The sequence below is a fragment of the Narcine bancroftii genome, chromosome 4, assembly GCF_036971445.1.
Source record: "Narcine bancroftii isolate sNarBan1 chromosome 4, sNarBan1.hap1, whole genome shotgun sequence".
Lineage (NCBI taxonomy): Eukaryota > Metazoa > Chordata > Chondrichthyes > Torpediniformes > Narcinidae > Narcine > Narcine bancroftii.
The window spans coordinates 307723348-307750983 of NC_091472.1; the positions used below are offsets into that span (position 1 = coordinate 307723348).

Below are 27636 nucleotides of genomic sequence, written 5' to 3' on the forward strand. Positions count from 1 at the left end.
TTTCACACTGCAAGCCAGCTTTCCAAAGCAAAGGAGGCAGGACGTTTATCGCACCAATGTCGACGTCAACTGTGACATAAAACGTACACGCCCAGAAGTGTCATTGCTGCCCACTCAAAATGGTGGTAGAACAGCAAATGCGTTGGATCGCCTTCTACATTCTGCACTGTCTTTGAACTCAATCCAAGCTGCTAAGCGTCATAATCAAAAGTTATTAAGTGATGTTGCAATCGTTAGTAAGCCATCTTCATACAATCGGAAACACAATTGACAATTTTGAATTTCCCGCACTTTCACCGTGGGCTGAAGACGTCATCACAACATCATCAGCCTTCCTGTTTCAACCTGGCAAGACGGATGTACCATCTTAGATTGGTCGTAGAGAATTACGTGGGCTGAAGACATCATCACAACATCATCAGCCTTCCTGTTTCAACCTGGCAAGACGGATGTACCATCTTAGATTGGTCGTAGAGAATTACGTGGGCTGAAGACGTCATCACAACATCATCAGCCTTCCTGTTTCAACCTGGCAAGACGGATGTACCATCTTAGATTGGTCGTAGAGAATTACGTGGGCTGAAGACGTCATCACAACATCATCAGCCTTCCTGTTTCAACCTGGCAAGACGGATGTACCATCTTAGATTGGTCGTAGAGAATTACGCTCCTCTGGTGGCCGTACCTGGCAGATCGAAGATGGTTGAGTTTGGAAGTTTGGACCTCCCCCAATCCACCTTCGATTTTTTTTAAACACAGAGCTCGAACGCAGATAAAATCCAGTTTTCAAGCTCTGTGTAAAAGGGGCTAGAGTTACACAGAACAAAAATGGCTCATTCAGTACATCACATGAATGAAGACCCTTGGTTTCATCTGCACCAATCCGAGGGACCCTCTTTCTTTCCCCCATAATTTCTTAGCTGACAAACTACCTTAATAGTAAAGGAAATCATAGGTGAACCAAGGAGCGGTGAAGTGCAATGGGTGGATGGAACCAGGTGGGGAGAAGGAGAAAGTTGAGAGAAAGAGGCAGGTGGGTGACAATTAGAAGCAGACAAAAAAAAGAGGCTAATGGAGCCAGGTGTTGGGAGTGCAGACAACACTTTCCTTCTTCTATATACCCTAATTCCAAAGTGTCATCTGCCAAAGTGTGAGCTGCGATATCCCAAATTTCTATCTCTTTAATCCAACAAATCAAACTCTGTGACTGTTACCTTATGTAGTTTTAATTTGTTGATTGAACGGATAAACATTTTGCATAGCTTCGCAACAAGACTTTCATAACAGTGAATAACAAATCATTTAAGATAGTTCTTTTCAGAAAGATCGTTCTTTAGATTCTAATTACTCAAAAGTTGTCATAACAAAAGCAATCGCTAAAGGCTGCTATAGAAATACAAAGATACAAAATTTAAAGAAAAATTTCTCGTGCTCACGCTTCCTTCACATCTTGTAGAAAGAGAGTAGGCAGTGAGTCTGGGTGGATATTATGACATATTACATAATACATCATACATGGTAACATTACAAATAATAGTTCTCTTAAAGAGACAGACACAAAATTAACTAAGAATCAAAAACAAGGTTTTAACCTTTATAGGGAGGGGAGGGTGACGATGGAGACAGCTGCAGAAGGGTGACAAATGAGGACACAAAGGTGGGCACTGCTGGAATCTAAGTCATGAGAAAGATAGTAATGAAGCCATTAAGAAATAAACGAATGGTCAAATGCAACCAGATAGAGATCCGGTAGAGGTGGGCTGACAGCGGAGGGGGGTGGGGTGGGAGTCAAGAGATCAGAGGTTGATGGAAAGAAGAAGTAGAGTGGGATGAACATTGGTGATGGGGACCTTGTGGGGGGTTTGGGAAAGGGAACAAAAATGGGAAGACTGAAAATTCCACGTTCATACCATCGTGCTATAGACTACCCAGGTTGAATTCTACTCCGCACTGGGCATCAGCCTGGCAGTGAAGAAGATAAACAGGGGACAGATAAATTGGGAATGGGAAGGGAGTTGAAATAGGCAGCAATCAGGAACTTGAGTGCGCCATTTTGGATGGAGCACAGGAACTCTGCAAACTAATCGCCTCAACTTTACTGCTTCTGAAAACTGGTTTCACAATGGAAATACAGAAACAATTTGAGCAGTGAGTTACCGAATTAAGACCCTGCAGTTTCTGATGGTTTGAGACAGATTGTTCTGTCAGTGCAGCTCATGGAAGTTAATCCACAGAATAGTTACAATTTCTCACAAATACGCTCATTTTCTCTTTAATATTTTTATTGGTCTTACACAAATAAACATATTGGTACAGAACATTTATGGAATATGCAATATTTCTGTTTATTTTGGAATGCCCATTTTGATGCAAGTTGGAACAGGAGTCTGGTTTTTGAGCGCACTTTTAATTGCTGAGTCAAGAGGACACAAATAAAATATATTGTATAGTTCATCATATAAATTGAGTCGTGCAACCCTAAAATATTTCTCAAAAAGGCAGGGGGGAGGTTGACTTATACACTGGATATACTTCTGAGACTTTAAATTTACCAAAAAAAAAGAGATTGATGTCAACTCGGCGTGTAAGTCGATGCTGGAAGCACCTCCCCACCGCTGGCGCCGCCGTTCCCCGACACCTCCCCACCGCTGGGCACCACCGTAACCACTCCTACCCTGAGGTCACCGTCATGGCTCCTGCCTGGTAGGCCGAGGTTCCTGCTCCCACCGGGATCACGATGTTGGCGCTCCAGCTCCATGGGCCATTGCTGCCTGATAGGCCGAGGTTTTTTTTAACTTATTTAATTTACAGCTTTGATACTTGCAATTGGGGCGTTTTAAAAAATTTTGGGTTGTCCCTGGGAGGCCCGGACAGGCTTAAAAATGCCAGTTATACCATAAAACCCTTAAAATTAGGCTGAAATAGAGGGGTCGACTTGTGCGCCAGTCAACTTATACGCTGAAATACTCAGTAATTGTGTTGTTAAAGGCGCAATCAGTTACGACCAGGGTGGTATTCCACATACGATAAACACCATCAGCGAATGCAATACATCATGAAGTCGGAAATCTTTAATTTTTAATTTTGCACTGTGAAGGAAACGGAATTCAGGACTCTTCCGATCCCCCCTTTTTATGCTATAGTTAATTAGAACAGCCATGGGGAATGAATGAAAAGTCCTCTAACATCTGTTTAAATCAACTCACTAGGCCTACTGATTACAACAGCTCATGAGGTTTTATGCCCCATCAGAGGTAGCAGAAATATGCTCTACCACAATCTGAGACCACATGGCCTGGCATATCGCTCCATTACTCTGACCATCCAGTCAGGAGATGAAGGCGATGAGTCCAGACAACATCATAGTACCTATGCTACAGAACACGCCACAGAGCTAGCCAAGCTGTTTTAGTGGAATCACATGTAAAATTATGGAGATTAAAGTTAAACGAGAAAGTCTGCTGTTATGAGCCCAGAGGACCCCAAAACCCAGCAGCAATAGAAATTCACCAGGACAAATAGTTACTTAAACAAAAGTTGCTTTTAATTATCTTTAAATATAAAAACGGGACCAAACTCTAACTTATTACTATTAACTTAACCTAAATTAACCTCCTCCTAATTCTAAGTATGTAATGTGTATGTAAGTTCAGAAAAGAGCTTTGGTTCACAGTCCAATCTCATTTCTCATTCCTCCAAGTTCACTGGTTGCAGGAAACTCTTATGCAGGGCACAGAATTTAACATTTATAAATTTCACCAGGCTTTGGTGCTTGAAAGGTAAATGATTACCGCTCAGGAAGTTTCTTGTCAGTTTTCAGAGAGAGATTCATTGCTCGTTGGACACCCACAACTAATCCCTTTCGATCAGCCACTTCAGTGTCTTGCTGAAGAAACCTTCTGCCTCAGGGTTCTCCAGATAATAACCTCTTTCTTTCAGGTCACCACAGAGTTCCTTTTTGTTTCCCCTATTTCAAGTGAAACATTAGGCAGCCAGTCCTCTCCTCTTGTATGGACCTCAAGGGGTTTGACCAGGCTGAACTAAGAACTCACAACCCATCTTCAAAATGGGGTATTTCCACAAGCTTGTCAGCTTGTCCTGTTCCAGTCCCAGCTGCTGCTGCTGAACTGTAGAACTGAATTCTCTCTCCCTGAGAAAACCACATGACCCTCTTAGAACAGCCAACTGCACTCAGACTGCAGCACCGGACCCAATCTTCTGAGTTTGTTTATTTGTTGCTTTGCAAAAGAAGAATCCATTACTCCACAGCATGTCCAATTAACACCTACTTGTGAAGCCCTTATAGGCATTCACAATTTTTTTAAAAGGCACCCGGAGCCTGGATGTCTGGTTTGAGCCAAGCTCTTGTATTTTAAATGAGATCTGTTTTGAAGTGCTTGTATGTGACCTACACTAAAAAAAAAACCTGCCACAATTGATCTCCTTTAAAACATATCTTATACACAATATAAAATATAACATAATCTGTCGCACTGCAGATGCTGTGATTGTAGAACAACACACAAGAGTTCACGAGAGACTCAGCAGGACACATGCAAGATCTAGAGGAAGTAAAGGGTAATCAACATTTCAGGTCTAATCCCTTTATGAAGATATGAACAAAAAGTAGCCAATCACCTGAATAAAAAGGTGAGGCTAGAGAGCAGGAAGGAAGGGGCAGGGGAGAAGTACGGGGTAACAGGTGAGAGATCACAGATGGATAGGGGTGTAAGGAGAACAGGAGAAAAAAAGCTGAGGTGAGGGGAAGGAGGTTACTCTCTGAATGGAGAGGGATGGGAAGTGGCTGGGTTGTGGGGGATGGACAGAATATTAGGTGTTCTTCCAATTTGCAGGTAGCCTCAGTGAGGCAGTCCATGATGCCACAGAGAGGCATGTTGGTGTGGGAATGGTGTGAGGAATTAAAGTGGTTGGCTACTGGCTGACATTGGCCACCAATGTCTCTGACATTGGTGCTTCTCCTGCACCTATGATGAGCTTGATAACTTTATGCTGCCAACTTTCTGCACTCTTTCTATCTCAGTGATATATTTTCTGTAGTTAGGTGACCAAAGCTGCACACAATATTCCAAATTTGGCCTCACCAATGACTTAAACAACTTTACCATAACATCCCAACTCCTGTACTCAATACTTGATTTATGAAGGCCAATATGCCTAAAACAATCTTTAAACACTGTCCACCTGTGACGCCAATTTCAGGGAATTACACATCTGTATTCCCAGATGTCTCTGTTCTACTGCATCCCTCAGTCCCCTACCATTTACCATGTCTGTCCTTTCTCGGATTGTCCTTCCAAAGTGCAATACTTCACACTTAACTGCATAAAATTCCATCTGCCATTTTTCAGCCCATTTTTCCAGCTGGTCCAGACCCCTCTGCAAGCTTTGGAAACCTTCTTAACAATGCCTCCAATCTTAGTGTCATCTGCAAACTTGCTGATCTAATTTACCACATAATCATCCAAATCATTGATATAGATGACAAACAACAATGGTTCCAGCTCCAATCCCTGGGGCACATCACTAGTCACAGGCCTCCAGTCTGATAAGCAATCATCCACCACTACCCTCCCCTTCAGCCACTGTCGAATCCAGTTCACTACTTCACTATGAATACTGAGCATCTGGACCTTCCTGACTAACCTCCCATGTGGGACCTTGTCAAAGGCCTTACTAAAGTCCATGTAGACAACATCGGCAGCCTTTCCTTTCTCAACATTTCTGGTTAACTCCTTGAAAAATTTTTATAAGAGTGGTTAAATATGACTTACCAAATAATTGTATATCCAATCACTTAGAACACCTTCAAATAAGTTCCCAATACTGACGTCAGGCTCACTGGCCTATAATTTCCAGGATTACTTTTGGAGTCTCTTTTAAACAACAGAATAATGCGAGCCATCCTCCAATCCTCTGGTACCTCACCTGTGACTAAGGACATTTTAAATATTTCTTTCAGGATCCCTGTAATTCTACACTAGCCTCCCTCAAGGTCTGAGGGAATATCTTGTTAGGCCCTGGGCAATTACCCACCCTTATTTACTTTAAGAAATCAAGAACTTCGTCCTCTTTGATCTCTCTAGGTTCCACGATCTCACTCCTTGTTTTCCTTACTTCCCATGACTCTGTCGGTTTCCTAAGTGAACACTGATGAAAATATCTTCCTTCTCTTTTGGCTCCATACAAAGCTGGCCACTCTGATCTTCAAGGGAACCAATTTTGCACTGTAGAAACCCTTAGGATTTTCCTTCACATTCTCTGCCAAAACAACCTCTTTTAACCTTCCTGATTTCTTTCTTGAGGATTTTCTTGCATTTTTATGCTCTTCAAGTACTTCATTTGCTCCATGTTGCCTCTATCCGCTATACATCTCTCTCTTCTTCCAATCCAGATCTCCAATATCCCTGACGGGAACATACAAATTCTGTACTCTCAAAATTTCACCTTTGAAGGCCCTCACTTACCTCCCACATTCTTGCTTGAAAACAACTTATCCCAATCCACGCTTTCTAGATCCTTTCTCATTTCCTCAAAATTTCTCTAATTAGAATCTCAACCCGAGGCCCAGTCCTATCCTCCTCCATAATTAACTTGATCACTGGACCCAAAATGTTCCCCTACACAAACCTCTGTCACCTGTCCTGTCTCGTTCCCCAATATAAGATCCAGTATTGCACTCTCTCTAGTTGGTACCTCTATTGTATTGATTTAGAAAACGTCCTTGAACACATTTGACAAACTCCAAGCCATCCAGCCCTTTTACAGTATGGGAGTCCCAGACAATATGTAGAAAATTAAAATCTCCTACTAATACAACTTTATGTTTCCTGCAGCTGTTTCATATCTCTGCAGATTTGCCCCTCCAATTCTCATTGACTATTGGGCGGTCTATAATACAACCCCGTGACCATGATCATACCTTTCCCATTCCTCAGCTCCACCCATATAGCCTTAGTAGACAAGCCCTCTGGTTTGTCCTGCCTGAGCATGGCTGTGATATTTTCCCTGATAAGCAATGCCACTCCTCCCCCTTTCAAGTCCCCCATTCTATAGTGTCTAAAGCAATGGAAGCCTGGAACATTGACCTGCCAGTTCTGCCCCTCCTGCAATCAAGTTTCACTAATGTTGACACCCAGAAATTTGAAGTTCTTGACCCTCTCCACTGCTACCTCTCGATGAGTACTGGTTCATGGTCTCCTCCTGAAGTCCACAATCATCTTCTTGCTTTGCTAACAGTGAGTGAAAGGTTGTTGGTGTAACACCATTTAACTAGCTGATTTATTCCCCTCCTATATACTTCCTCATGGCCAACTGTATTTCTGCCAACAACTGTGGTATAATTGGCAAATTTGTAGATAGCATTGGAATTGTGCGTTTCCGTACAGTCATGGGTGTAGAATTAGTATAGCAATGGGCTAAGCACATGTCCTAGAAGTCCGCCCGTGTTGATCATCAGTGAGATGGAGACATTGTTTCCAATTCATATTGACTGTGGTCTTCCAACAAGGAAATCAAGGATCCAGTTGCAGAGTGGGGTACCGAGGCCCAGGGTTTGGAGCTTGTTGACCAGCACTGAGGGAATAATGGTGCTGAAGGCTGAGCTGCAGTCTATGTTTGAGTGGTCATTGCGTAGGTGATCCAGAGCTGAGTGGACAGCCAGTAATATTGCGACTACCGTGGAACGATTGTGCAGTGGGTCCAATCCTTTACTTAGGTGTGTGTTGATTCTGGCCAAGACCAACCTCTCAAAGCATTTCATCACAGTGGATGTTGGTACTTCTGGGCGATAGTCAGTGAGGCAGCTCCCTCTGCTCTCCTTGATGCCCTCTGAAGCAACTGGGAACATCCAATTGCAGCAGTAAGAAGACTGAAAATGTTCGTAAACCCTCTGGCTAATTGATAGGCACTAGCTCCTGCCAGATGTTGTTCAATGAAAAGACCAAATACAAATAACTGATTTTGTCCAATGTGTTTTCTCAATCAACAGCAAAGTGTTTGAAGTGTTATCAAAGCCCTCTTAAGTGGCATCTACTCACCAATAACTGACTTGGGAATGCCCAGTTTAGGTTTCACAAGGGCCAATTACAAAGGGAAAACTTTTCAACGATTGGACTTGTTTGTCACACAAGAGAAGATGGTCACGTTTGTTAGGATCCACGTAAAATAATTGCAGGAGCTCCTCAGGTCTTTGTCCTGAGTGTAGTTAATTTCAGATGAGCATGGGTGGGGGGGGGGGCACAGTTGTAGAGGCAGGAGTTAATAGGTGGAGAAGGGAGGGAGGGCACAGCAGCAAGCAGGGGGAGGAGGAATGGATTGGTGAATAGAGAGGGAAGGGGTGGAGAGCTGAGAGAAAGAAGACAGGGGGAAGGAAAGAGGGGTGGGGTGGGGGAAAGAAAGCAGGCTAGCAGAAACCGGAGAAGTCGCTGTTAATGCCATCCAGCTGGAGAGTGCCCAGACGGAAAATCAGGTGTTGTTCCCCCAATTTATGGGTGATAAGCTCAGTCGGGGATATTTGGTGGTCTGTTGGTTTGTTATAAATGGTCTGCAGCAATGCAGCGAAGACCAACTTTATGGATTTAATACAGAAGTGAAACAAGGTTGTACATTTGGAAACAAAAACAAAAAAAACCTCAAAAAAATGTTCCCATGACAACAAAAACTCCATTGGCGGTCGGGGAAGGAACTGGAGCAAGCCTGCCCCCCCCTCCCCCCACCCCGGTAGTGTGTGAAGTTTGTTGGAGGAGATGAATAAAGGAAGACTTCATGTGGGGGTGAGTGGAGAAAGGTTGAGAAACTCTCATCTAGGGGACTGTGACAGGATTTCACACACCAGTAACCTTGACCACCAAGGACAAGAGCAGCAGGTGGGTGCCAACACCACCAATACATTGCAGAAACTCTGAAACTCTTTGACCCAACCGCACTGCGGGAATAACTTCTCCAAAAGGAATGCAGCAGATCAAGAAGGTGGTTCCATTAAGGAAAGATGATAAATGCTGGCCTTGCCAGAGACAGAATAAAGAAGAACATTCCTGATCACAAAGTGGAATTCCCTCTCTTCACTGTTCCATCGATATCAAATGTTCACCCTAACATCTTTACTTTACCACTGCACATTGATATTGTCTTTGCATCAAATGCTGCTTGAAATTCCAGTGCTTACCTCATGCCAGCTTCCTGCAAAACCAATTGCAGGGATCGTTGCTTAGGATAACCCGACCCATCTAACCATGGGAAAAACCCATGGATGTATGAAGGCAAATAAATGACCAATCACAGCTTCTGGCACTTACCAGTTAAAATAAGGCATGGAACACAAACCACACAGTGTTCCCTTTTAAATATTGCCCACCTAATGAAACAGCAAGGCCATCCTTTGTGTTGCCCTTAGTATTTCCTTTAATCTACCCATGTCTTGTCATTGCAATTAAGACCACTTTTTGGACACTGTGCAATGTTTCATCCGCATCCTGATGAGTTCCCACAAGAATCCTGCAAATCCTGTACCCCTCTTATCATAATGGTACATCAGTGCTTCTCCTCGTCAGTTAAAAGTTTCGCTATATTGGCTGTCCATTTCTCTCCATGGATGCTACCTGGTCTGCTCTGTTTCTCCAGCATCTCTGTTTACAGCTAAATAAAAATGACTCCCAAAGTGCTACTTAGCTAAATGCAACAGAATATAGCTAGGTTTCATAAGATCATGAAAATATTTAAAATGCCAACCATTATACATATCTCGCCAATTAGATCAAATGCAAGCAATCAATAACAACAACGTGCAATTTCCCCTATGATAAACGTGACAAAGTCCCCACAACGTAGGAACATGTGACATTTGCTCAGAAGTGCCTCCAGTTAACTCCGATTATCCAAAATCCTCAGTTATCTGGGATCTTTTTGGATCTGGAAGTGACGTCCGTTTAGCTCCGAAAAAAATTTCGGGTAATTGAGGATTTTAGAAAAATCAGAAATCCTCAGTTATCCGTAAAATTTAGAAGTCGAAGTTTCGCTTTGCCTCCGAATAATTTCCGATAAATGAGGATGTCTGAAACAATCAGAAATCCTCAGTTATCTGATTTTTTTTTTCCGGATCCGAACTGACACCACAGGTTGAAAACATTTTGGAATTTTGGAAAAACCTCTGAGTAGAATTTTGTTCAGGTTGTTTTTTTTAGCATGCTTAAAAAGCCTTCCCTTCTTGTTTGTTGTTGTTTATAAACCCTGTTACAAGTGATTTGCTGTTGCTACTGGGCTGTTTTTAAAAATTACCAGTTCTCCAAAAAAAAGTTTATCTGAAATGGGCCCATTTCAGATTATCGGAGTTGTCTGAATGCTTTTGAAGATCACTAGTGCTCATTTTAATTTTAAATTCTTTATCACTCGTAGTTAAATGAACTAATAAAAGACTCCAGAGTCTGCTTGAAGGTTTTCTTCTTGCAGTTCTGTTGTGAACATGCCAGTCGTATTGATATCAATGTTTTAACTGATGAAAATACGTGTTTGGAAGTGGCCAAGCATCCAATCCCCTTCATACTGAGTTTCCATCATACACTTGACTCAGAAGAGGCCATAAATGTGTCTTTGGCATCAAATTATGAATATTAAATTAGGGGCATAAAAACAGCATGATGCTATTAAAACAAAATTCTCCATATTTCTAACAACAATTCAAGTAACAACAGTGAAATATTCTTGGTTTCAGTTTATCAATTTCAATTTAATCAATTAAAAGTTTAAAAAAAACAGAAAATCGTTTAAGAGAGTCATAAACAACCTTGGCTGAAAAACCGTGTATTTAACAACAACATTTATGACAGACCAGAAATCACTTCTTACAATCTCTTTTCACACAGATTAATTTGCAAAAAGAATTAATGCTGTTAACCACAATGTCTACACAGCCTGCTCCTGGAGATAGTATAATTCTTTATTGATTATGGACACACAGATGCTCAGTCTTAAATCTAACTCCAATATTCTTTGTCTGTAGTCTCTCCATAGTGATAACTATTTTGCCTAGCGTACCTTTATATTTCTGGCACATGATTGTTTTATTTCAGTCTGACATTTATAAATTGGTTATGACCGTTTAAATGAGTCAGATGCATTTTTTCATAATCTAACTCAACACAGCACACACTTGAAATATTTCAAATGTATTTACAATTAAGCTAAATCAGTGGCATCCAACATGTATTTCACAAACATTTCCAATCAACCCAAAAGTTCGCTCTGTCAACTATAAGATTCAGAGCCAACTGTGAATTTACAGCACGTATCAAAAAGGAATTAATAGCAAGATAAACTAGTTACACACACAGACCATTTATTGCATCACATTTTATTTTAAAGTTCTCCACTGATCATTTTATGAGCTCACTTTTGCTGTTAATGTGCCACGCAATGTCTAATTGCCAAATAAAACATTTTAAGGGTAAAAACGTTTTCAGTGTTTTTTTTAAATTTCTTGCGATACATAGTGGAAAAATATATTTTAAAATGTACTCCCAAAGTGAACACAGCTTTTTGTCATATAAACCTGGCAAACTTGCCTTTCTTTCTTTCAAAACCACCTCCTCTCATACTCCGTTACTCGTTCAGTTTCTCTGAACGGCGGAGCAGGCTCGAAGGGTCGAATGACCTACTCCTGCTCCTATCTTCTATGTTAAAATTTTATCCGCATGAGAAGTCCACAGTTGTTGGGAGTTTTATGCTGCAGATTTTCAGCTATGTTGCAACGTGGTGGTTCAACAGAAATCAGAGAAATTGGTTGCACAGATGAATATAACGTCAACTGAACTCACATGATCTTAAGCTGGGCTTAAGATTTGTAACCTTCGGACTTAGAAGACTCCATTTACTGGGTACCAATATATGAATGAATCTGGGAGATAGAAAGAAAACAATTTTATTTCATTTTTTACTCACTGTGTTAAAATTTGGGAAAAGTCCAACCGCTGAGCCAGTGTCCACTGGAAAAGGGATGTATGATTTAATATCAATTGATGGCTGCATCATCAGGGTAGGTGTCCGCACAAATGCAGGAAGCGTGCTAGCATGGCATGTACTTCCTGTCATTGAAAAAAATAAAATGGATAACATTAATAAATGGAACAAAAAAAATTTGAATTCATCACATGAAATATTTTCCAGCTGATGAACTACATGAAACAAATAACTATTAATGCATGTGTCAGTTGAGAAGCAAAGCCCACACAATCATTTCCAAGCTGGAGCACCAGCATTTCCCTGCAGCCGTACAAGTTGACATTCAGAGGAGACAATATGGTGCGTGAGTCATCCTGGCAGGTAGAATGAGTGTGTGTCACCCTTCTCTGAACAAATTCTGTCGAGCTGAGGCAGCCGGTGGCGGGGGCAGCTACCTATTAAAACCAAACACTTCATGAAAGCAAAAGGTAGCCAATTGGTGCATTGAACTGAGTGGCTGCAAGGAGATTATGTAAAGAGCAAAAATAGAGGTCATTTTATCATTTAGCATGTTATTTGTTCACCACATACGGTGTTAAAACAGAATGTAATTTAAATAGCTTGTGAGGTACAACCATCACATTATGGGCACATCAACACCAGAAAATTAACTATAATATTTGCGTTGGCCAGTTCGCCTGCAAATACCACACTGTTCTCATTTTTTCCTCATAATTTCGAATAAAGATTGTTTTTACTTCAGAAGAACCTCACCAACTTTGTAACTCAATAAACTTGCACAGGAAGCTGGGTTCATTGAAATCTCATTCAATAAATTCTATTTGAACCCAACCAAGTGACATTCATGCATTTGGTCTTCAAAATATCTCCAGGCATTAAATTGTTCAATAACAATGAAATCGAATCACAATACTTATTCCCATTTGGCTCAAGTCAACTATAACATGAAATCATCGTAGATGGTTTGAAGGACAATAAACGATGGTGTGAAACTATTTTATAATAATCACAGAAATAAATTCTGGGCAGAGTAAATATAATTATTTATTCCATGAATAAATCTTGTTGAATTTGGGGATTTTGAAAACTAACCGTGAAATAAATTTTATCCAGCACTTTTGAGTTCAGAAACTATATGCCAAAAGCTGCCGTTCTGCCAAGCTTATTAAATATTCAAAGTTCAAAGAGCATCTGGACTGGGTAAGTGTTGGGACCACTGAAGCACGATCAATTACACAAAGCCCAAAGTTGCCGAGACTGAAGGTTTTTATTTACAAGAGATGGACAGCATCCCTGTGTTGGTCGCTCACACTGACCTGGGGGCAGGCTTATGGCATGACAGCCTTTATGGGGAAGAAAGAGGGAGGGGTCATGAGCCGGCCAGTGAGAGTAGGGTCAACAGGAAAGGTCATGTAATTTACATGTGGCAAATATGTAGAATAGTGGTTTCACCACATTCACCCCCTGTTTTTAAAAAGAACATCCCAGGGGGTGTGGTGTGGTTAACCGCACCTCAGAAGTTCAATCTGTCCGGCGGTCTTCTTTGGCGTTGTGACTGGCGAGTGCCCATCCAGAGGTCCGTAGAGGTCTCCACTGGTTTCAGCTGGTCCATCCCTTGGCAGAGTCAGGTGGGGGGGGGGCATGTGCGTTGACCGTCAGCTTGGCAGGAGTGGTGAGCATTGGGAAGTTGGGCCCTGGAGAGGTGGGGGGGGGGAGGGTGAGCATACCTGTCAGCTGGTTGGGGGGTCCAGAGGCTCACGTGTGTGCCAGGTCCCGGAGAGACACTGTGGCCTCGCATCCATCTGAGAATTCCACGTAGGCAATACTGTGGGTTCAGGTGGAACAGCTGGACCCTCTCGACCAGAGGGTCAGACTTATGTGTCCTTATGTGCCTACTGAGTAATACCAGCCCCGGGGACGTCAGCCAGGTAGGTAAGATGGTTCCTGATGCCAATCTCCTAGGGAATGTTAACAGTCTCTCATGAGGTGTCTCGTTGGTAGCCGTACATAGGAGGGACTGGATAGCATACATAGAAGGAACCTGATAGCGTAGAGCACCTCTGGGGGAAACCTCTTGCCAGTGGGGGATGGGGAAGCCCTTGGACCTTAAAGCCAGTAGTATTGCCTTCCAGACCATACTGTTCTCCCACTCCACTTGGCCAATCCCTTTGGGATTATAACTGGTGGTCCAGCTAGAGGTGATGCAAATATTGACGCAGCTCGTCGCTCATGAACGATGAACCCCTATCCCTGTGGATATGTAGTGGGATATCCGAAAATGGTGAACAGGTTGTTCAGAGCCTTTATGATGGTAGCTGTAGTCATGTCCAGGCAGGGGATGGCAAAGAGGAATCGCAGTACTCATTGATGATTTGATGAAATACACCTACTGGTTTGTGGAGGGTAGGGGCTCTTTGAAGTCCATACTTAGACCCTCAAAGGGGCAAGTGGCCTTGATCAGGTGTGACCGATTGGGCTGGTTGAAGCACGGTTTGCATTCTGCGCAGACCTGGCAATTTCTGGTCAGCATCCTGATGTCCTTGATGGAGTAGGGGAGATTACGGGCCTTGATGAAGTAGGAAAAAAATGTATGATCTTGGGGTGGCGGAGGTTGTCGTGCAGTGCCTGCAGGTGATCCATTTGTGCACAGGCACAAGTTCCCTGAGACAGGGCATCTGAGGGCTCGTTGAGCTTTCCGGGCCGGAACAGTATGTCATAATTGGAGGTGGAGAGCTCAATGCTCCACCTCAGGATTTTATCGTTTTTGATTTCATCCCACTGCTGGTTGTTAAACATAAAGGCATCTGCCCAGTGGTCAGTCAGCAGGGTAAAATGCTTACTGGCAAGATAATGTTTCCAGTGCTGTACCGCTTTATTGAAAGACTGGGTCTCGTTTCTCAATGGAGGAGTGCCGGATCTTGTGGCCCTGGAGGGTGCATGAAAAAACGCTACGGGCCTGCCCACCTAGTTAAATGTGGAGTCACGAGCCGGCCAGTGAGAGCAGGGTCAGCCAGGAAAGGTCATGACATTTACATGTGGCAAATGTATACGACAGTGGTTTCACCAGGTCCACCGCTCTACCTCATTGTCCAGTAAGGTTTGAAATTTGAGAACCAATGGGGGACTGAAAAGGCAACTAAATTCAAGACAAGCAGACACTGAAAGAAACAGGCAAATGAAGATAGGATGGAGGGAAAAGGAAGAGGCAGGTTCAGTAAGAAACAAGATTTATAAGCAATTTACTACTTAGCTTTTGCTTCGGACATGAATGAGATCTAAAAATGTAAACTGCTCTGTTTTTGTGACCTACTGGATGATCAATTGTTACATTTATAAAGATGGATGTATTTTTAATTACCAACCTGAACTTTCAGCTGCTTTTAGTAGACAATTAGTTAGCAAATTCAGCGTGGAATTCAAAATAAGTGAAATATTAATCCTAGATTACAGTTTGGGAACAGTCACAACAGCTTAATCAGCTGAGCTGCACAAAGTTTGCAGCCACTCTGAGGATTCATCGTTTGCATCATAGCTGTTAAGCTCTTGAATTGCAAAATAACGTGCTCATTAATGAATCCGTTTTAAACCAGCAATCTAATACAGTAATTCTTTATAAATTTTGCTGCAGGTTTTTCAGGTGCTTCATTTTTTCCAAAGTTTTACAGCTGAGAAAACAATTGAACCCATCTTGTCTGGTGGCTCCCGAAAGAGGGAAGACTGACCACATTTCTTTCACCCAAAACAACCCATTTCAATTCCCCACCCCATGTCCATGCTGACATCTCTCTCCCTGGTCTCATTCACAGCCAGAATGAGGCCCCTGCAAAGGCCTTCACGTCGACTTTAATTTTTAAATTTAGACATACAGCACGGTAACGGGGCCACTTCGGCCCACGAGTCCATGCCGTCTGATTTACACCCAATTAACCTACACCCACCCCCTCCTTTGTACACTTCAAACGGTGGGAGGAAACTGGTGCCCCTGGGGAAAACTCTCACAGACAGGGAAAACGTACAAACTCCTTACGGACAGTGAAGAGTTCAAACCCCGGTCCCCATTGCTGGCACTGACCGCTGCACCAACCGTGCCTCGTCCAGTTTCTGGTAGCCCCTACCCCATTCCCCTCTATCCTGCTTCTCCTTTCCTCCAGCTCTCTCTCTCTCTCTCTCTCTCTTTCCTTTCTGCCTCTTTTTTTCCAGCCTTGAGCAATTCTCCCCTGTCCTCCTGTCAATGACCAATTATCACCCTTTATCTGTGGGCCTGCTTTCCTCCCCAGCTTTATCTTTCCTTCTCCCCACCCTTTTAATTTAGGGACCTGCCTGCTTTTCACATGATATATCTTAATATATATAATACACACACACACACACACACACACACACACACACACACACACACACACACACACACACACACACACACACACACACACACACACACACACATATCTGCCCGTGCTATATCTTTACCTCCTGTGGCCGCTGCAAGACCCACAAAGTTCCTCCAGCATTTCCATGTTTTTACCATATTCTATCCCACAGATTATTCAAGACCTTCCTTTTACAATGAATTGAAAATTTTACTTTTGACTGTTAATTCTGAAAGATCATTTGAATTTCACAACAAAGTAAATCTTCAAACCAAATGTAATTTCTACGGTTCTGCCTGCAAGTAATTGATTTACTGAGCAATTGTTTTTCACCTGATATGTCTAGAATTGTTTATTTTGTGAACATTTCAGTCAAATGAAACAATAAGCGTGGTGAAGCAATTTTGCACATATAACTGCCGTTTTATTTAGCGCTATTAAACCACGCATCACCTAGCACTTGCTTGTATTTTCAAATCCATTGTATCAATTAGAGTTCACATTAAAGTAGTCTAGTCTTGTCCGTGAACTACTCTTTGCAGATGATGCCGCTTTAGTTGCCCATACAGAGCCAGCTCTTCAGCGCTTGACGTCCTGCTTTGCGGAAACTGCCAAAATGTTTGGCCTGGAAGTCAGCCTGAAGAAAACTGAGGTCCTCCATCAGCCAGCTCCCCACCATGACTACCAGCCCCCCCACATCTCCATCGGGCACACAAAACTCAAAACGGTCAACCAGTTTACCTATCTCGGCTGCACCATTTCATCAGATGCAAGGATCGACAATGAGATAGACAACAGACTCGCCAAGGCAAATAGCGCCTTTGGAAGACTACACAAAAGAGTCTGGAAAAACAACCAACTGAAAAACCTCACAAAGATAAGCGTATACAGAGCCGTTGTCATACCCACACTCCTGTTCGGCTCCGCATCATGGGTCCTCTACCGGCACCACCTACGGCTCCTAGAACGCTTCCACCAGCGTTGTCTCCGCTCCATCCTCAACATCCATTGGAGCGCTTACACCCCTAACGTCGAAGTACTCGAGATGGCAGAGGTCGACAGCATCGAGTCCACGCTGCTGAAGATCCAGCTGCGCTGGATGGGTCACGTCTCCAGAATGGAGGACCATCGCCTTCCCAAGATCGTGTTATATGGCGAGCTCTCCACTGGCCACCGTGACAGAGGTGCACCAAAGAAGAGGTACAAGGACTGCCTAAAGAAATCTCTTGGTGCCTGCCACATTGACCACCGCCAGTGGGCTGATAACGCCTCAAACCGTGCATCTTGGCGCCTCACAGTTTGGCGGGCAGCAACCTCCTTTGAAGAAGACCGCAGAGCCCACCTCACTGACAAAAGGCAAAGGAGGAAAAACCCAACACCCAACCCCAACCAACCAATTTTCCCCTGCAACCGCTGCAACCGTGTCTGCCTGTCCCGCATCGGACTTGTCAGCCACAAACAAGCCTGCAGCTGACGTGGACTTTTTACCCTCCATAAATCTTTGTCCGCGAAGCCAAGCCAAAGAAGAAGAGATAAATTGTGCTCCATTTCCATTTTAGAGTAGGAAACACAGAGGGTGATGGAGGCAGATAACCTTGCGTAAACCCTCCCCTCCCCAAAGATACTGCATTGGGTAATGTGCTTGCTGAGGTTGGGGGGGAAAGAAAAAGAAATCAATCGATTACTCCAGCTTGACGAACCTTTCTTTCCACAGCAAATCCCTTGGTGTTATCAGGTCCCTTTGGCTGGCGAAGTACAACCAATTTTGGAGCACTTACACCATCCAAGGTGATTCTCTTCAGACGATGTACTAAACGGTCAGGACGTGGAGCCGCCACAGGTTTGGGACCTTCACTAACACGGAATACATTGAAGGCACTACATTTTCCTGTACACTGAATTAAAATGACAGAAAACTCTACTTCATCTCCAGGCTGCAACTCCACACCATGCCATTCTTAACCGGTTTTTGGCTATGGCCCCCTGCTCAAAATTTATGGGCCTCCTTCCCTGACATGCAGTTATCAGCCCCTTTCACACTTGCCTGTGATCCCAGGAATCGAACGCCAATCGGCCTTTAAAGTGTGAAAGCAAAATCTGCTCATCGCTGGCATCAGATGACATCATCCCACGCTGGGGATTGCCAGCCTTGACCCCTAGTACAATCTATAGACGCTGGTGTTGAGATGAGGCAAAGTGAAACGGGCAGCCACGTTGCAGACATTAAAGGTAGAACAGACCAAATGCCAGGGATAAACTCTTGTCCCGGTTAGGAGTGGTCTAGTGTGAAAGGCCAAACCCCCACTCCTATCCCGGACACTGAACGGCCGATTTACTGGGAAGCCAGTGTGAAAGGTGTTATATTTAGTTGGTTTCTTCCAAACTTCTCTCCTACTGACTACATAAAAAATATTTTTAAAATTATGTTACATAAGGTGAAAATAAAACAAAGCTTTTTTTTCTCTTTATGTAACAACTGTGACCTGTGATATATAAAAAAAGCAAAACAAATAGGAATTATTATTATTAATTTACTATTATATTGTGGCCACTGGAATTGCAGTGGACATGATGAAGAAACCACACAAGGTGTTTCTCGAGTGAATTAAATATATTTACTCTTCATCACCCGTGCAACCTTTTAAAAGCCAGAATTAGGCACTCAACACGCGCTGACCTCATCACGCACTGACGTCACATGGCTGGTTTGATGCCTCCTAGGAGATGTAGTGCCACCATAGCATCACTACAATATGATTATTATACGGTGAATGCTCAAAGGGCATCAGGCCCTGATGGCATACCTGGCAGGGTACTGCAAATCTGTGCCCACCAACTGGCCGGAGTCTCTCACTGCTGCAGTCGGGAGGTTCTCACCTGCTTCAATCATACCACTGTCCAAGAAAAACAGAGCGAGCTGCCTCAGTGATTATTGCCCAGTGGTACTGTAATGAAATGCTTTGAGAGGCTGGTCATGGCGAGAAATAACTCGTACCAAAATAAAGACCTGAACCCACTGCAATTTTCCTATTACTATAATCACTCCACAGCAGTGGCTGTCTACTCAGCTCTAGACAACAGCAACGCGTACATCAGGGTGCTCTTCATTGACTGCACCTCAGCTTTCAACATCATCTATCCTTCAGTATTCAACAGCAAGCTTCAAAATCTGGGCCCCTGCACCTCCATCTGCAACTGGATCCTTGACTTTCTCATCAGAAGACCACACTCATTGCAAATTGGTATCAATTTGACAATCAGCACAGGAGCAGGGCTTAGCCCACTGCTCTACTCTCCCCACGCCCATGACTGTGTGGCAGAGTCACATTGAGGAAGTGTACAGGAGTGAGATAGATCAGTTAGTTGAGTGGTGCAACAACATTGCAATCGACATTGGCAAAACTAAGGAACTGATTGTGCACTTCACAAAGAAAAAAAACACAAAGAAGTCCTCATTGAGGGGTCAGCAGTGGAAAAGGTCATGAACTTCAAATTCCTGGGTGTCAACATCTTTGAACAGGGGTCTCAAACTCAATTTACCCGGGGGCCGCTGGAGGTAGAGTCTGGGTGAGGCTGGGCCGCATCAGGTTTTCCACAAGAAAAGCTCTTACAAAAACATTCCAATGTTATCAAATGTCTTTATTTTTAATTTTTAACACAAAATAAGATGAAAAAATAAATAAATTAACAATTTATAAGAAAAAAAATAAAATCAATCAGTAATAAATAAAATGAAAATAATAATAATACAGCAGATAGAGAAGACGAAGAAACCACATCTAGTTGCTGACTGGAGAAATTTAATTATTATTATTCAGATTCAAATGTCTGTATTAACAGCTCTTTAACTTTCTGAACATGAATGGAACATTGAACATAAACTGTTATGAACATGTCTTCTTCTGCCGACTTCTTACTGCTAGAGATCTGGCAGCGCTTCCTCTCGCATAGCCGAGCCACAACTTCCAGGTTCAGACTGGACGCCGAAGCGCGTGAAGCGGGAGCGGCCGCGGAAATTGCGTATGTGCCGCGTGCATATAATGACAAATAGAAAATGCACACAAATATGCTTATATTCACAATAAGCCCAGCCGATGTCCCGCCCCCGAGAGCAATATACCCCACCGTGATTGGTAGGTTCGTTCAGCTCCGCACACAACACTGAAAAGTGCCAATGATATCAAACTCGCGGGCCGCACTAACATTAAACTTTCATATTAAGGCGGGGCCACAAACTATCATCCCGAGGGCCGCAGTTGGCCCGCGGGCTGCAAGCTTGAGACCCCTGTCTTTGAATATCTATCCTGGGGTCTTCATGCTGATGGCATCATGAAGAAGACTTTGAAAAGAGTTTGAGGAGATTTGCCACGTCACCAAAGACTCTTGCAATTTTCTACAGGTGTATTATAGAGAGCATTCTGACTGGTTGCATCACTGTCTAGTATGGAGGTGCCAATGCCCAGGACAGGAAAAGGTTAAAGAGAGTTGTGAACATTGCCAGTGCCATCATTGACCTTAGTCTTCACTCCATTAAGGACATGGGCAAGAGGCAGTGGATCAAGAAAGCAGCCTGAATCATCAAGGACTCTCACCACCCAGGCAATGGCTTCTTCTCTCTGCTAACATCAGGAAGGAAGTACAGGAGCCTGAGGACGAACACCCAACAGTACAAAAACAGCTTTTTTTCTCCACCATCACACTTCTGAATGGACAATGAGCGACAGACATAACCACACTTTTTCTCTTCTTTTGCTCAAATTTTATCTTTTTTTAAAAAGCAATTTATAGCAATTTTTGCACCTCTAATGAGAACATTAGAACATAAGAAATAGGAGCAGAAGTCGGCCATCCAGCCCGTTGAGCCTGCTCCACCATTCAATGAGATTACGATGATTGGCTCATCTCCACCTACCTGCCTTTTCCCTTAATATCCTTTAATTTCCCCTACTTTGTAAAAATCTATCCAACCTTGTCTAAAATATATTTACTGAAGTCATTTCCACTGCTTCAATGGGTAGCAAATTCCTGAGGTTCACCACCTTCTGGGAAAAGCAGTTCCTCCTCATCTCCATTCTGAATCTACTACCCTGAATCTTTAGGCTATGTCCCCTTATTCTAGTCTCCCCCATCAATGGAAACAACCTAACTACCTCTATCTTATCTATGCCTTTCATAATTTTATACATTTCTTTCAGATCCCCTTTCATTCTTCTAAATTCCAGCAAGTACAATGACTCAATCTCTCCCATTGGCCAAGCCCTTCATCTCTGGAATCAACCTGGTGAACCTCTGCTGCACCACCTCTAAAGCCAGTACATTCATCCTCAAGACAGGAGATCAGAACTGCATGCAGCTCTCCAGATGCAGCCTCACCAATACCCTGTACATTTGCCACATAACCTCCATGCTCCTAAATCCAATCCCTCTAGCTTTCTTGATCTTGCAAACCAACCTTTAGCAATTCATGCAGCGAGACTTGGGTGTCGGTGTGCATCAGTCATTGAAAGTGGGCACACATGTAGGGCAGGCAGTGAGGAAGGCGAATGGTATGTTGGCATTCATAGCAAGAGGATTTGAGTAAAGGAGCAGGGAGATCCTACTGCAGCTGGACAGGGCCTTGGTGAGACCACACCTAGAATACTGTGTCCAGTTTTGGTCTCCTTATCTGAAGGAGGACATCCTCACCATGGAGGGGGTGCAGAGAAGGTTCACTAGATTAATACCAGGAATGGAAGGACTTGCATATGAAGAAAGGTTGGATCGACTAGTCTTGTATTTGCTGGAATTTAGAAGATTGAGAAGGGGGATCTTATAGAAACATATAAAATTCTTAAAGGATTAGACAGACGATGCAGGAAGGTTGTATTCAACTCTGGGAAAAACCAGGACAGGGGTCATAGTTTAAGGATAAGGGGGAAGTCTTTTAGGACTGAGATGAGAAAAAAATTCTTCTCTCAGAGAGTGGTAAATCTGTGAAATTCTTTGCCACAGGAAGTAGTTGAAGCCAGTTCTTTATCAATATTTAAGAGGAGGTTAGATTTAGCCCTTATGGCTTAGGGGATCAGAGGGTACAGGGGAGATGGTAGGTTCTGAGTAGATGATCAGCTATGATTATTAGGAATGCTGATGTAGGCTTGAAGGGCCAAATGGCTCACTCCTATACCTATGTTTCTAAACAGTCCCAAGACCTTCTGCAAGGCAGCATGGTGCAATCGCTTGCCATTGAAATAATAACCTGATCTTCTATTTTTCCTTCCAAAGTGGATAACCCCACATTTTCCAACATTATCCTTCATCTGCCATACCCTTGCCCACTCACTTTACCAATCTATATCCCTCTGCAGACTCTCCATAACCTCGGCACCATTTGCCTTTCCAGTTAATTTAGTGGCATCAGCAAACTTAGATGCAGTACACTCTGTCCCCTCTTCCAGATCATTAATATATATCGTGAACAGCTGAGGGCCCAGCTATGGCTAAACAATAAATTTTGTGACACATGCTCAGGACAATAAATTCTTATTCTGATTAGGAAAGAAAACATGAACATACATATTACAAAAAAATGAAAAAAAAAAGATTCTTCGTGTACAAACACAATGAGTCACGAGGGAACCTTCAGCATAAACTCTAGGATGTGAAAAGAACTTTAAAAAATAATTCTTATAAAATGAAAATTTTTTTGAGATCCTTGAACATGAAGTTCCTGTGCAAGACTTTTGATGCCAGGCTCCATTCTGGGTAGTGGTAGTCTTGTTGTGAAGTCAAGTCTGTTCCTGAATTTTGTCAAGGAAACTACCTTGCTCAATCCATATTCAACGAAGTAGGTTGAGGGAAAGGCAATGAAAAATACTTCAGCATTTTCCCTAAAGTTCTGTAAATCTATTCAGCAGGTCACTCTTAATCCAATCATCTTTTTTTAAAAAAATGGATTGAACTTGTGGTGTCCAATAAGCACAATTCTGAAGATCAATCACAACTTTTCCTGAATTTAGGCGTCAACATCAATGGATTGTTCCTCAAATGGATCTAATATCCAATTCAGGCCATTGAGGTTTATAGGTCTAACAGGTCATTAAATCTTTCCTGCAGATCAACGTGTATTTATTGTTTCACATAATGTAATTGTTCTGCAGAGTTTCTATGTTCATGTTCAGATCTGGAAATTGCAAACTTTCAGATATCTGATATGGCTCCAATAGACTGTGATCTTTTTATGGAAAGAAACAATGGCTGCCTTGCTATAAATGAGCTTGTTATGTTTATCCTGTAAGGTCTTGTTTAATAAACTGAGTTCGTCAAACACATCTGTCCGATAGACTATGTCTGCCTTTACCTCAATGTATTTTTCTCCACGCACATTATGAGAAAAAAAAAGGAAGTGTGTCCCAGAGTGCATCAAATCAGCGAAGACAAGTTGCTTTGAATAGCCACCTCACCTTAATATGTGGCAGCAGTTTCTGGAAATGTTCGTCATTTTCCTCACACAGCTGCCATGAAGGGGATATGATTTTATAAAGTTTAGAGTCTTTATGACAACATAACATAACATAACAATTACAGCACGGAAACAGGCCATTAGGCCTTTCTAGTCCGCATCGAACCAAACACCCCTTTCTAGTCCCACCTCCCCGCACAATGCCCATAACCCTCCATCTTCTTCTCATCCATATACCTGTCCAACCTTTTCTTAAATAATACAATTGACTCCGCCGCCACTGTTTCTCCCGGGAGCTCATTCCACACGGCTACCACTCTCTGAGTAAAGAAGTTCCCCCTCATGTTACCTCTAAACCTCTGCCCCTTAATTCTTAACTCATGTCCTCTTGTTTTAATCTTTCCTCCTCTTAACGGAAATAGTCTATCCACATCCACGCTGTCTATCCCTTTCATAATCTTAAATACTTCTATCAAATCCCCTCTCAACCTTCTACTCTCCAAAGAATAAAGACCTAATCTGTCCAATCTCTCCCTATACTCTAGATGCTTAAACCCAGGTAACATTCTGGTAAACCTTCTCTGCACTCTCTCCACTCTGTTTATATCCTTCCTATAATTAGGCGACCAGAACTGCACACAGAACTCCAAATTAGGCCGCACCAACGTCTTATACAATCTCAACATCACCTCCCAACTCCTATATTCCATGCAATGATTGATAAAAGCCAGCATACCAAAAGCCTTCTTCACCACCCTATTCACGTGAGTTTCTACCTTCAGGGAACGATGTACCGTTACTCCTAAATCTTTCTGCTCTTCTGTATTCCTCAATGCTCTCCCATTTACCACGTATGTCCTATTCTGATTCTTCTTACCAAAATGAAGCACCTCACACTTATCAGCATTAAATTCCATCTGCCATTTTTCAGCCCACTTTTCTAAGCAGCCCAAATCCCTCTGCAATCCTTGAAAACCTTCTTCATTATCCACTATTCCACCCATCTTAGTATCGTCTGCATATTTACTAATCCAATTCACCACCCCATCATCTAGATCATTAATGTATATAACGAACAACAATGGGCCCAATACAGATCCTTGAGGCACACCACTGGTCACCGGCCTCCAACCTGACAGACAATTATCCACTTCCACTCTCTGGCCTCTCCCTTTCAGCCAATGTTCAATCCATTTGACTATCTCAAAATTTATACCTAAAGACTGCACCTTCCTAACTAACCTTCCATGTGGTACCTTATCGAAGGCCGTACTGAAGTCCATATAGACAACATCCACTGTGCTACCCTCATCCACATTCCTAGTCACCTCTTCAAAAAATTCAATCAGATTGGTCAAACATGACCTTCCTCCCACAAATCCATGTTGAGTGCTCCTGATCAGACCCTGTCTATCCAGAAGTTTATAAGTACTATCTCTAAGAATTTTCTCCATTAATTTACCTACCACAGACGTCAAACTTACAGGCCGATAGTTGCCAGGCTTCCTCCTTGAACCCTTTTTAAATAACGGAACCACATGCGCCATGCGCCAATCCTCCGGCACTATCCCCATATCTAATGACATTTGGAAAATTACCGCCAGAGCCTCTGCTATTTCCTCCTTTACTTCTCTCAATGTCCTGGGGAAGATCCCGTCTGGTCCCAGAGACTTATCCACCTTTATATTCTTCAAAAGCCCTAAAACTACACCTTTTGTAATCTCTATATTCCCCATATTTACCCAATTTGCTTTTTTTATCTCACATCTCCCAATATCCTTCTCCTTAGTGAATACTGAAGAAAAGAAACTGTTCAATATCTCCCCCATTTCTCTAGGCTCCACACACAGTTTTCCGCTCTGATTTTCTAAGGGACCAATTTTGTCTCTAGCTTTCCTCTTACCATTAACATATTTGTAGAACTCTTTTGAATTAGTTTTCACCCTGCTTGCCATAGTTTCCTCGTACCTTCTTTTAGCTTTCCTAATTCCTCTCTTAAGATTCCTCTTACATTCAATGTATCTTTCAAACATCTCCTTAACTCCATGCTTCTTATATCTAATGTACGCCTCCCTTTTTCTTCGAACCAAGTTTCCAATATTCCTTGAAAACCACGGCTCTCTCAAACCTTTTGCCCCTCCTTTTAACCTAACAGGAACATAAAGCTTTTGCACTCTCAAAATCTGATCTTTAAAAGACTTCCATCTCTCTACTACATCCTGCCCATAAAACAAATTGTCCCAATGCACACCCTGCAAGTCCTTTCGCATCTCCTCAAATCTAGCTTTTCCCCAATCAAAAACCTCAACCCTTGGCCCTGACTTCTCTCTTTCCATAATGACATTGAAGCTGATGGCATTATGATCACTGGACCCGAAGTGCTCGCCAACACTTACCTCCGTCACTTGACCCATCCCATTTGCCAACAGTAGATCTAACGCTGCTCCTTCTCTGGTCGGTACCTCTACATATTGTTGTAAAAAACTATCTTGCACACATTTTACAAACTCTAACCCATCCAGTCCTTTCACAGAAAGTTAAATCTTTAAATGTCTTCCAATATTTTTACCCACTAAGTGCTCCCTATGCAATGAACAGTAAAGACTGAAGGTATCCCATTTTTAAAGCATGTGATGAACCCTCGGTATCGACAAACCAGTGGAGCACTAGCAACACCATCAGTTATACTGGCAACTATGTTCTCGAAAGGAAATACTGTTCTCGTCCATGTCATTCTCAACTTCTTCGAAAATACTCAGTCCCTTTGTAACTATTTTACTCCTTCTGGCAAACAACACCTCTTCGATCAGCTGGCTTCCATCCCAGAATCTGGCAAAAAGCCACGAGAAGAGCGTCATTCTCTTCAAGAGTGGATTCGTCCAATTGTAAAGAGAAAGTTGTTGGATGGTAATGAAATGACTAATTGTTTTTGAATGTCCTTTGCCATCTCAACAATTCTTCTGGAAACAGTGGAATTACTCAAAGGAATTGCCTGAATAGTTTCTTTGGAATTTAAGTTCACAACGTCAGATATTATTTTGGACACCGAAGGCAAAATAAGTGGCTCAGTGACATATGAGCATTTCTACCCTTCAGCAATCAATTGAATTTCAAGTTAATTATCACCTGATTGTACAAGTACTTATGACCTGACGAAATACCATTCTCCTGTGCATAAACATGCAAACACACCGGACATAACACACACACACAGAAAAATGATACATATACAGTACATATATAAAAATAAATAAATATTGTTTAATAAACCATGGAGTCTCGGAGGGTTAGTGTGAGCCGTTCTGAATTCTCACTGCCAGTGGGATGAAGCTGTTCTCAGTCTGGTGGTTTTTGATTCTGATACTCCTGTGTCTTTTTCCCAATGGGAGTCGCTGACAGATGCTTTGTGCAGGTTTAGGGGGTCGGGGGGGGGGGGGGGCAATGATTTTGCGTGCCCTCTTCAATCAATGATCTCAGTAAATCACATCGATGGTCCTCTCTGCCTCTCTTATGATCTTGCGGATTGACCTCCATTCCAATGCTCTACACCACCGCACCACATTGAGATGCAGACGCCAAGGACGCTCTCGATGGAGAGTTGATAGGATGGTAGCCAATACCCTTGCCCACCTCAGCCTTCTCAGGAGTGCAGTCATTGTTGCACCTTCCTGACGTGAGATGATGTGTGTCCAGGATAGGTCACTTGTTTAGTGGACTCCAAGGAACCTAGTGCTCTCTACTCTCTCCACGACCAAGTTATTATAATGTAATGGAGGGTGGTCATTCCTGGGCTTTCTGAAACCCACGATCATATCCTTTATCTTGTCCACACTGTGACTCATGTTGTTATTCTCG

General features: G+C 42.7%; 1 protein-coding gene across 4 annotated transcripts in view; it reads right to left on the reverse strand.

Annotated features, from left to right (window-relative positions):
• znf385b (zinc finger protein 385B) overlaps positions 1–27636 on the reverse strand; it is a 339665-nt gene that overhangs the window by 103104 nt on the left and 208925 nt on the right. For 3 of the 4 annotated variants that reach the window (XM_069935860.1, XM_069935859.1, XM_069935861.1), the window contains exon 2: positions 11953–12095. In XM_069935860.1, the coding sequence (XP_069791961.1) occupies positions 11953–12095 (143 nt within the window). Of the gene's footprint in view, positions 1–11952; positions 12114–27636 lie in introns of those variants that run through there. The other variant, XM_069935863.1, reaches the window with a different exon arrangement.